Here is a 12,085-nt window from a genome sequence, read left to right as displayed (position 1 = left end):
ATTCAACAATCAGCATTCAAAAATGTTGTTGGACTCTTTACATTCAGTAACATTCATTGGTATCATGTTCTCCTGTTTTAGGTAACATGGGACCTTAATATTATGTGATTATGGATGTTTTTTCTCCATAAACAAATAGCAAATAGTAAAACCTAGAGAATACGCTCTCTCTGCTCTCTGAAAACTTAATTAAGGATTTATCACTGTAGAGGAAAAAAATAAAAATGATCATTTAGTGTATAATCTTTGCAAGTGTGATTCTCTGTGGTTTACAGTTTTGTGGCTCCCTTTCTGCTGAACTTTGCTCGAACCCGATGCTATAAATGAACTGTCTTTCTCAATACAATGCCTGATCTGTGTACCACATTTATGTGTTTAATGATATAGCCTAGCTTGCACATTAACCCTTTCATGTTAATCTGAGACAAGAGTGTGCCTTCATTACGGAAATGCCTTAATTTAATCATTGATGTGTTTCCCCTCATTGAATGTAACTATTGACTCTTTGTTCTTATGCATATAAAAACTCTGATGCACTCGGCATCGATTCCTCGGTGGTTGCTGACTATCACTTTGTAGGTTTCGGTGCTTTTGCGCAAAAGCTTAATAAATATACAAATTTCTCTTTTTTGGTCTCCTTTATTCGGTCAACTTCCACTACAATCACCCATAATTAATAACTGATGATGTATTTATGAAAGGAAAATACATTTGTAGTTCAGAAATTATGTATAGAGACTAATAATGAGGGGATACTGTGAAGGTTGAGAATATGAACAGTATTTAAGGGTTAAACTAGAACAGTTGAGAGTGTTGTTCCCGTCCTGTAAGCTGTTCTAACAGGACTCTACTCTCAGTTGAAAACATTAATTGCAATAAAGAAATATACACCTTTGTCCTTTTTTAACAAACCTGCATATTTTCAGTCCTTACTTAATGGTGATGAAGTAGACGTACATCAAATTTAATTCAAACATTTAAACATTTTATTTTGTTTTTTCTGTTTGTGCGTGTGCGTGTGTGTGTGTGTGTGTGTGTGTGAACTGACCAGTGCTGGTAGCTGCAGTTGAAGAGGCCGTTGAAGATCTCACCGAGGGAGCTGACATGGTGCAGGTTGTCCAGGATGACCACCAGAGGGCTCTCCGCCCCTGAAACACCGCTGCACTGCTCTGCTAAACTTGACAGGTACTGACGCAGCTCCTGCACACAGAGAGCCAGCATTTAAAATCACGTTAACTTTGTTTTTATCTTGGTGCATCCGGGTTCTCTGCACAGAACCTCTCTGGCCTACAGCAACCAGAACGTTCAGATGATTGAAGGTCAATATTGAATTCAGATCTTAATGTGATTTTAATTGTCCTGATGAGGCAAATGAACCACCTGCTGCCCTAATTTGTAGCTAAATGACCTTACAAGTACTGGTGCCAAGATTGATTTATCCACAAAATGTTTCATGTGTTCAATGCTATTTAATACAAAGGTTCAGTGTGACATCTTTAAATTTATTCTCTCACTTAATTCAATTATTATCTCCAAAACATAACATCCAGTATATTAAGTGACCCACCAGTATTCAGCCCGTAGTGGTAGTCGTAAATCTTTAAACCTTAAACTAAGACTTTTTATAATGTGTGCTAGCATCCATCAGAGTTCACGAGCATTTACCTTGCTGGACTTGTGGTCCACGTTGAAAGTGACGACAGCGTGTGGGGTCAGAGGTCGCCCTTCGAGCAGCAGCAGGTGTCGAGACAGCTGATTGGCCAGATATGTCTTTCCAGTGCCGCTGGGTCCCGACAGGATGACGCGTCTGTGCTCCTTCAGCAGGGAGACGTAGCGCTGCAGCATCGGCTTCGGGATCAGAGTGTCGAACACCAGCGAGTCCACGCTCTCACTGCGCACGCCTAAACACACACGAACACACACACACGTACGTCAGTGTTACTCATGTTAAGAGAGACGACTGGTCAAGATGATGAGTTTCTGGAAAAAACATAGATAATAGTGCCAATACTCCATTCCATACCATCAATTGGCCTGTTACTGGGTCACAACCTACATATTCTAATAAACAGTATAAATAATATCAGACTAAATGATGCTTTATCAATTAAAGCTATCAAATATATTCTCATTGACTCTTTGATTACATTTTCCAGACCCCAAGGTGATGTCAAATGCCTTGTTTTGTTTGACCAACTGTCCAAAACCCAAAGATATAAAACAGAGAAAAGCTCAAAAGCTGGAGCTTACAAATTGTTTGCATTTTTGATGAATGACTTAAACTGTTGATCAGTTTGTTTGAACCCAAACAAAGATCAACTTAAAGATTGTTTAAACTGATTCAACCAATTAAATGGCTGCTTCAGGATTTCCAAAAGTCTCAGAATCCTCTTTATTCTGATAAGACATTCTCTTAATTAACTTTATTAACAATTACATAGTGTAAAGATCTGCATTCATGTTGGTCCAGTTACTCAAAGGAATAAGAATAACATATATAAACAACACACTTGGTTTTAAAGTGTATTTTTCTGTTTAACAATGCTGTTTTTCTCTCCTACTCTGCTGTCAGCAGACTGTTACAGATGTAGAAAAGTGATAACTTTGTAGACAGACTGGCAGCACCGGCACGGCGTTATCGTTTGCATTGTAGTCTTCACGTGGCGTCGGTACCTTTGAGTTGGATGTTGATGGTGTTGCTGTCTCCAACCAGGTAACCGCAGGGCAGCAGCTCGGGTGTGTGGGCGGCGCTGGGGCTGCTGGGCCGGTGGATTTCCCCGATGTTGTATCCCTCTACGCTGTCTGAACTCAGGCCCAGCTGGCTCACCGGGTCCACGTGGGTGGTGTACTCCTGTTGGACAAGTCTCGACATTTAGAGGATGTTGTTGCAATGATGTTTCTAAGCTCTAATGCTTTTCTGGCAATAAATGAAAATGTGATTGCTAAACAGAAGCACGTATCAGTGTGATAGATCAACATTTCCAAGATCAGTACTTTTAGATATCTTTAGAGAGCGTTGACCTGTTTTAAAACACAACACTGATGTACAATACTGTATTGTGGTTGTCCCTGTTGGCTTTTACCTTGAAAAGGCGCCGGACCACTCCGTCCAGAACGTCCCATTTGGTTTTACCACTCACACCGATGCAACCAATCAGGAAGTGACGAGACCGGCCCTCCTGCGATGGAAAAACACAGCTGAGCCAAGACACCACAACGCCTACAGAAGCGGTTCAGTAACAATCTTAACCGACAAACAACAGTTTTCAAGTTGTATTTTTCCATCAGGTCTCACCTCTCCCCACTTGCTGTCCTCGTCTAGGCTGACAACGATCTTCACGTGTCGCCCCTCCTTCCTCATCCCTCCCTCTCCGCCGATATCGTCCAGCAGCATGTCTGACAGGACAGCGGAGCACAGTCAGATGAGTTTCATTGCATTTCCCATTACCGTGACCATGATCCGTTACCAGGATTGTTAGTTGAGAAACCATATGGGTCAACAGCTGATTTGAATCACTCAAATGACAGAATTGTTTTTAATCAGTTTGTTTTCTGTTGAAGACATCTGGATACCGCAGGGATCCAACTATAAATATCTGACGCACATCATGTGTCATCTGTTTATTTGAGGAAATTATTCCCTCTCTGTCTGTGCTAATCTCATACAGTCTTGAGATGCCATGACATCAGCTTTGTCTTACCCAGGCTGGTGGACTCGCTGGTGGTGAGGTTAAGGCTGTGCTGGGAGAGCCCCGGCCCGGGCCCCGGGGCCTGGCCATGTGCGTGAGGAGGAGGAGAGGATGAGATGGAGGCCTGGGAGCCCGTCCTGCTGCCGTGATTCTCCACCTTCAAACGGTCGTTCTCTGCCTTCAGCTTCTCGATCTGCAGCTGCATTTACACACACAAACACACACTGATAAACATACTGTAGCATGAAATACGTAGGCAGTATTTCCATCATCACAGTTAGACCAGAGGTGTAACAGTTACATTTTCATCATCATCATCATTCATCAACTTTAGTTATAGCTCCTGTGTGCCGGTTGAGTGCTCAAATGTCTCCTTTCACATTTCTGCAAAATCTAATCTGAGGTATGTTAGATGAAGAAAATCGTAAAAGGGCAGCAGGAACATTTATGCTTTATAAAGGGTGAATAAAAAGTTAAAAAACTGCTGCCACACTCTCCAAATCAGTGATTTTTACAGCTGGTGGTTACCATTAACTGTCAAAACCAAACCTAAACCTTTGTTCTCAGATCTGCTCAACCTTATCTTAAGTAACTGGAGGTTTTTTGGGGGTCCGCTGTTGCCTTGGTGCTGCAGCGGATTCCCCATAATCTTCCCCACAACACAGTCAGCAACCGGAAGATCTACGCATATCTATTGTTTTCCTTAATAAATCATCCAAACTTGCTAGTGAAGTTTCAGGAGCAGCACCACACTTCAACTACGCCACATCCGGCATTCCTATAAATACCACCTAACCCTCTCCTCTTCTTCTGCTCTCTTATTCTGCGCCCCTCCTCCCCAACCTATTTCTCTCTTCCTGTTTCTTCATGATTCTTCCTCTCCTTCGTAGGGTCCTGAGGGGGTCCACTATTGCCCGGGTGCTGTGGCGGATTCCCCATAAGCTTCCCCACAACTATGCATATCTATTGTTTTCCTTAATAAATCATCCTAACGTATCTTGTTGATGGTGTGGTCCTTGCTAGTGAATCACTGCTTGGGGTGTGGCCGAAAGTGAAAATTTCAAGTGACACAGAGCTGTGTCTTTCTTTGCGCTATGATTTAGCTGCTGATTCATCTTGTGATGTAAATAACTCTGATGTATATTAAAGTGTTTGGTGTGGTTTGTGTTGTGTTCGCCCACAGACCTGCATGCGGTTCATGGCCTCCCGGAGCTGATCCAGCTGATGTGCAGAGCTGAGAGCCTCCAGGCGGATGTCGGTCAGTTTCATCTCCTTCTCCCTGAGCTCACTGCGCAGCTGCATCACCGTCTCTGCCTCGCTGTCCAAACACTCCGACAGTCTGTACACACAAACACACACAAGCAGTACAGAACACAGTTTAGATATACAATGATATCTATGTGCTATAAGCTATATGCACAATAATCCTGCAATCACACACAGATGTTGATGTGTACGTACAGCGTGTTGGAGTGCGTGTTTCTGAGCATGTGGCTGCCGGCTGTGGAGCTGTTGTGGGGCAGTTTGGGGGAGGACGGCAGCGACGAATCCGTCATCTCCTCAATGTCGGAGTGAGACGAAGCCGACTTGGGAGATTTCTTCTTGCTGAACGCTTGTTTGAAGGAGCTTCGCAGCTGCAGGTAGGGAAACATAAAAAGAGAGAGAAGGCGGTTAGCAAGGTGACGGAAACACTCACGAAAAACACACGGCCGAGAGGGAGAGGAGGACTGTGCCGGGAAAACTAGAGGAAAACAGCGGTGAAAAAGTGCAAGTGAATCAGAGAGAGAAAAGGAGTTATGGGTAGATTGTCTTATGACTTGAGCTTCAGCTCTAAACACTGAGTGTGTTTAATGTGTGTAAGGTTTACACTGGTTTTTCAAAGAAAGGTCGGGTGTATGGCTATTTATCTAGACTTATTGCTCATTGTTTGTTTTTTATATTTAAAATACAAAAGTTAATGTGTTAACTGGAGCTTGAAGTACTTGTCTTGATGTAATGAAGAACACTTTTTAGCAGGAGCAGTTGACAGTGTTGCCTTTAGGAGACAGAATTTAATTCAAGATTTTAGACTCAGCACCTGAGCAAGATAGATGTATGAGTGCATGCTGAAAGTTATGAAAATATTAAAAAATATATATAATTTGCACCATAGGAACTGTGTAAATGAACCATTTCTTGTTTTTTTTTAACTTGCTCAGAGGGCCTCTGATATATAATTAGCAGCTCATGCTCATTTCTTTAAAAATTCTGAATATTTTTTAGTGAAAATCTGTAAATAAATAAAACAACAAAAACAATGAGCCATATAAACTACTGTATACTTCACTTTAAGGAAAGTGTTTGATTTCCTAATATTTTTTGAGGTTGTGTTTAAGGGAGGAATCCACCCTGAGATACTCGAACACTCTTATTGACATGATTTCATGAGTTTATGATGTTTGTGAGGAAATGATGTCATTCTTTTGGGGGGAACTTACTTATAACTTGCATCGTCTGAGTAAAACTTTTTTGACAGACTCCTGTGTTCTCTGCTGAATACATGCAGGAGGAACAACATTACTCTACTGAAGAGGCTGTAGGCGCATTGCATTCTGGGTGTTTTTACTGCTTTGGAGTAGGAATTAGTCTCGCGTACGCTCTTTTTTTCTTCAGCTATAAAAAGAAGCCTCTTTGATTTTGATGGATTGAACCCGAAACATGATGTTAATTAGTGTTTTTTTTAATATATGTTTGCCTGCAGACATCCAGCTACACTGAAGATAAATCATGTCATCGTTGTTTGGCTGGTTGTACAAAACCAAACCACAAGAAGACACAATCACTAATACCCTAATACCCTATTTTGCTGACAGTGTTTAAGTATTTCAGGGTGTATTTTCCCTTTAAGAGCTGGCTCAAAGTCCCATAAGAGCAGTGTTCAAGGGGAAAAGCGGTGCTGGAGGGGAGAGGAAGGGTTACTACGGAGGTAACAGGAGACAGGAGGATAGGAGGAAAAGGACAGAGGTTAGTAACCTAGAAAAGATGCAGAGGGGTTAAGGCTGCTTTGTTTCTTTCACACAGTGTACCATTCTTACCTCATAGACCTGCCACATGAAGCGAAGCAGAGGAAGACAGAGAGACAAAACAGCACATGTTCATATGGGTTTGAGTGTGTTAATGTGTTATGGAAGGACAAAGATTAAACTAGAGGCCCCTACAGGACTAAAGCAAATTTGATTCGACTTCCAGGCAGCTGCGAGCTAACGCTACATCACAACCACCATGAAACCGAGAGTCTTTCATGATCCATTATAAACTCTCTCCAACACATACAGCCCCTATACACTCCACGTCACGCGTGCTGTATGAGCACCTGCACGGAGGAGCCTCCTGTGGGGTCTCATCTACACAAACTCTGACAGCTGGAAGCACATTCACACACACACACACGGGAGGGTCGTTTATTATCACTGTAACCTAAAGCAGGAAACTCTACACGAGCTCACGTCTTTCAACAGCTACCAGAAAGCATCACACCGCTCCCCCTAAAATTCATGATGACCACAGGCGGCTAACACAACATCGTCTCAGGCTACAGGACTGACAGAAGAAACATATTAAGAAAAAAGTTGCATACGTCATCGTCTCTGACTTGTCCTCCGGTGCACAAAAATGTCTTGAAACAACAAAAAAGGAAAAAGTTCATGTCTAAAGTGATGCAAAAAGTTTTGTTGTAAAATCACTACACAGCTAGTAAAACACAACTATTGACTGAGCTGAGATTACAGTAGGACTAAACACTACCCAATGAGCACTGAGAGTAATTTGCAGATCAAAAGTTTCAACAGCATTTATATTTTAAAACATAGTTACAACCTGTTTCACATTGAAATCTAGTCATTTAAATACTGTCCTATAAACCCTAAACCAATTTTCAGACAAATTTAGCACAATTTAATCAAAATGTCTTTATTTTGACCTGCAAATCACAAAATCAGTCATTACTTGTTATATAACTGGAATAAATTTCATATAAATCCTGAGTGTATTCACCTTTTCCCCAGTGAAAGACGCCTAAAAGAGGAAACCCAAACATGTGAGATCAACACACACACACACACACACACACACGGAAATACACAAAGAGACAAAGACAAAAACACCACAAACCACAATGAGTCCTGGCTTGCAGCTTGTGCGTCACGTATCACTTTTCTTTAAATTGATCATTATCATTCTTTCGCTTTTTTGACGTCTTACCCAGTTCTTCTTGTTCTTCTTCTTGTTCTTTGCGTCAGAGTCCATGTTGGAGCCTACGCTGGAGTGGCTGGTCGCGCTGGCGACGCTGCTGACGCTGTCGGAGGAATGCTGCCTCCTGATGCGCAGGTCTGGCTGCTGATTCTGCTGCTGCTGCTGTTGTTGTTGTTGTTGTTGCTGTTGTTGTTGTTGTGAGGTGCCGTTACTACCAGCTGAGGAGAGATATATTAAATGTCAAATATCATCCGATCAGTGTTGACGCTTTTGGACGTGACAGAGGTTTTACTTTGACATCAGTTAAAGAAAAACTTCTAATTCTGCAATGAAATTTCATTTCTTTGTTTATTTCTTAAAGTCTTTGTCCAGTTATGTTATCAGAAGGCAATCCTTCATTTAAAGACAGTAGGGCATGTCAAAGCTTCCTACTGTTAAACTGGTGAACTGGGGTGTCCTGCTCATGTGTGCTGACAACTCTAAAAGACTTTGAAGAGGCTTTTCCGAACAAGAAGAAGCCTGCGTGCTGTTTGAAGCTTATAATTAAAACATTTTATTGATAAACTGGTCTACCAGGTCCGCTCAGACCTACAGAAGATCCTTGTCAGATCGAAACTTTGTCTTTTTTTATGAATAAAACATTCTGGATGCATGTTGTTCTCACAGTGCGCAGGATTTTTGCATCATGTGTCCTGTAATGGCTTTTCTGATGCATCTAAACACAAGTAATGCAAAGAAATTTCTATTATCTACAGTCAGCTTTAAAGATACTGGCACAAAATTCAACCAAAATCAACTCTTAAAGATCTCTACTGGATGAATGCAGAGTTTGTCTCTACCTGTCCTGTCCCCTTTAGGTGTGAGCTCAGGCGTGTTGATGACTCCGTTGATGGCAGCCTGAGCGACGGCGTTCTGCTTCTTCAGCAGCTCGATGGTCTTCCTCAACTCATTCAGCTCAGAGTCCTAACACAGGGACGTGACAAGAGGATCAATCCGACACATCTACCGGCGTGACAGTGAACGTGCACTTTGGTTTAACCGACTGTGCTGCACACAAACCTTCTGCTCCGCTGTCAAGGTGAGACTCTTCAGTCTGATGGTCATGTTGCCCAGACTCTGCTCAAACGCTGCCACCAGGTGAGCCTGCCAGAGAGACAAACATGTTATAAGTTGATTAGTTAATAAAATTTCACATGCATCGAACACTTTCTATGTCAGAATTTCCAACTAGTACATAAACGCAGCAAATAATGATGGCTAAAGAAAGATACATCTTCCAATTTCCTAACAAACACAGTCAGAGGTTAAGACAAAACCTCTTCAACTTCACAGGCTGAGATAAAAACTTGAAAATGCTCCTAATCTACTATCTTCACTCTTCTAAGTCCAGTAAAGTGGTTTTCTCATAAACCTCTTCTACAGCTGTATCTATACTGAGAGGAGTCCAGCCTGTATTGCATCTCAGTGGTTTCCCCCACCAGCTGCTGCTCCTGGAGGGGTAAAGGTTTAAGGGGAGCCAGAGTGCTGAGCTGCCCGCTGCAGGTTGGCGCCTGCTGGATGCCATGGGAGCAGAGTAAGCCTCTCTGACATCACTTTACAAGCTGCAGAGAGCCAACTGGGCTACTAATGATGGATTGGAGTTGATTTAAGAATATACGGGAATGAAAACATCTCCGCTGAGCTGTGCAGCAGAAACCTTGAGCTTGCAAAATGAACCTAAACAGGCTACAGGATCTGAATGATCGGATCTGAGAGAATGCGACCTTGGGACTAAAACCCAAACATGACATCAGTCAGGTAATTCTCATACCAGAATGAAAATATACCCAAACCCAAATAATCATGCAAAACAATAACAACGTGTGATAAGTGGTTATCTTCTGTAGGTTGTTCTGAACAGGTTCCCACACTTAAAATAAACAATGAAGCCAAATCCTTTACATCATCTTATCCAAATACATCCAATGTCATTGGAGACATTTATTCCTTTTACAACCAAAGACAGTCCTGATGACAACATTAAGTCATCTTCAGGTTGGGTCATTTTTATGTTATAACTTTGACTTCTGGTTGAGATAGTTTGCACTGTATGTGGATAAAGTGAAAGACATGTGGGGGTAAAGCTGAAAAAAAGAGGTATTGTTCTTACTGTCTTTGTGTTTTATACATAAAATGATTTTCTGGCAAAGTGATAACAACATGGGTTTAAGGCAGGCGGGACTGCGTGCAAACAAAACTGCTTAACGTCCAGTTTTCCACCTCTATTTCCCCTTAAGTAGCTTTACGGTTGGAAAAATTCAACACCGCCTGACAGTATAATATATATTCTGTATCAACTTGTTCCAACTAAAGCTATGTGATGTTTATACTGGTTAGAAATATTCTAAACAAAGTCTGACATGGCAGCACTATGAAAAAGTAAATATTTTACATCTTGTGCACAATTTTATATACACATTTCCCCCGAAATCCAGCCTGACATATTTGGTATCACTGGGGATCACTACTAGAATTTCAAATACAGCTGTATGGGTCTGAATAATGTTTGCAAACCAGTTTTCTTCTATTTGGATTGCAGTTATTGTGAATGCATCAGTCAAACAAGGTGAAGCCTGGTGATTCTTCACTATATCAGACCTTAGGCTCAACAAATATAAATAATCTGCAGATGCCTGCAGGACGTGTATGTGTGTGTGTGTGTGTGTGTGTGAGATTTGAGTAAAGTGTTGAGTGATACGTGACTCGAGTCATGACTTTTTGCAGCAGGAGATGTTCTTAGATTCTCAGCCTTGGGGGGGTTTTGAGGTGTGTTTGGATAATTCATCATCTGTCTGTGGCGTGTAATCAAATATTCAAACCGAGCCCCTCCCCCCCCACACCCTTCAACCCCACCTCCTGACCCCCCACTACCCCCCACATCCACTGTATCTTCTCTGCGTTATTCTTTCAACACTCACACCAACGCCTTCCTGTATCCAGACGTCATTACCTGTAAATCTCGAGTCCACATCTGGGACAGTCCCTCAGCAGTGTGCCGAGACTTGACTCCCCCGCTGTAATCTAACACCTCTGCCTTCCTTCCATATCTCTAATCCGTAGTTAAAAAACACCGGCGTGCACCGACTCAGGTAGCAGATTACAGGCGGAGCGTGGCGAGACTTGTGCAATATAGAGGGTAGTGTGGCAGAAAGGATCGTGTCTGGAGACGCTCGGAGAGGTTTTTCTGATGGTTCTGCCAGATGTAAAATTACACCTTCTAGCAGTAAAGTGCTGTGTTAGAGCTATCTGCTCAGTATTTGATGAATATCACAAAATGTTCTTGCGTGTGTTTGGGAAACGTTCGGGTGCCAAATTTCACAGCTTTTTAAAGCCGAGTCTGTCTTTTGGCAAAAACAACTTAAATCTTAGTCTGCTTCAAGTCGTAACGTATTGATTACATGTATTTTCTAAAATTATTATACAAACACAGTAATTACATAATTTTCTCTTTCACTTCCAACAGCTCGTAACTGTATTAGAGTTGGAACGTGCACCTTCAAAAGATCAACCTGTTGATTGTTTTTTTATTATTCTTCCTCCGTGTTTTTCAATTCTACATTTATTAAATGTCTTTAAAAAAAAGAGTTTCATTTCCAGATCCAGAAAAATGTCATGTCTCTCTCAAATTGATGGCAATATGTCATTGATGTGGCTAAAATAGTAAAAAAAAAACAACAAACAAACAAAAAACAACAACAACAACGGTGTACATATCAGAAAAATGGAATTTTTGAAATTGTTATGTATTTAGTATGCAATATAGTGTATACGTCAATGCATGATTGATATAAAATAATTTCAAATATCATTTTTGGCACATTTGCACAGCCTTTGTTGATTAAAGCTGAACATGAGCATTTTAGTAATTAATTTCTTGGATGGATTAACACTGGAAGGAATCCATAGAAATGTTAAAATATGCTTATTCGGGAGTATGTGTGTGTGTGTGTGTGTGTGTGTGTGTGTGTGTGTGCGTTTGTTCACTTACATTGGCACTCAACTGTGTCGTCAGGGCGGAAACTTTTTCCTGGGAGGCGTCCAGCTCCCTGCGTAGCTTGCGGATCTGAGGACATAAAAAAAAAAAGCACAACATCAAAACAAAACCCCAAGACAAAGGCGTACATACC

The 12,085-nt window shown here is 41.6% G+C and overlaps 1 protein-coding gene across 3 annotated transcripts in view; it reads right to left on the bottom strand.

Moving 5' to 3' along the window:
• Positions 1–12,085, bottom strand: part of nav2a (neuron navigator 2a) — a 121,550-nt gene that overhangs the window by 5,584 nt on the left and 103,881 nt on the right. For all 3 annotated transcript variants that reach the window (XM_067570785.1, XM_067570862.1, XM_067570926.1), the window contains 12 exons: positions 11,947–12,021; positions 8,979–9,062; positions 8,759–8,882; positions 7,929–8,137; positions 5,151–5,323; positions 4,875–5,028; positions 3,702–3,888; positions 3,296–3,396; positions 3,084–3,179; positions 2,674–2,851; positions 1,666–1,901; positions 1,049–1,200 (listed from right to left, as the gene is read on the bottom strand). In XM_067570785.1, the coding sequence (XP_067426886.1) occupies positions 1,049–1,200; positions 1,666–1,901; positions 2,674–2,851; positions 3,084–3,179; positions 3,296–3,396; positions 3,702–3,888; positions 4,875–5,028; positions 5,151–5,323; positions 7,929–8,137; positions 8,759–8,882; positions 8,979–9,062; positions 11,947–12,021 (1,769 nt within the window). The remainder of the gene's footprint in view (positions 1–1,048; positions 1,201–1,665; positions 1,902–2,673; positions 2,852–3,083; positions 3,180–3,295; positions 3,397–3,701; positions 3,889–4,874; positions 5,029–5,150; positions 5,324–7,928; positions 8,138–8,758; positions 8,883–8,978; positions 9,063–11,946; positions 12,022–12,085) is intronic.

The sequence above is a fragment of the Thunnus thynnus genome, chromosome 1 (assembly GCF_963924715.1).
Source record: "Thunnus thynnus chromosome 1, fThuThy2.1, whole genome shotgun sequence".
Lineage (NCBI taxonomy): Eukaryota > Metazoa > Chordata > Actinopteri > Scombriformes > Scombridae > Thunnus > Thunnus thynnus.
The sequence above is the reverse complement of the archived record's forward strand: the minus strand, read 5'-3'. Positions and strand labels throughout refer to the sequence as shown.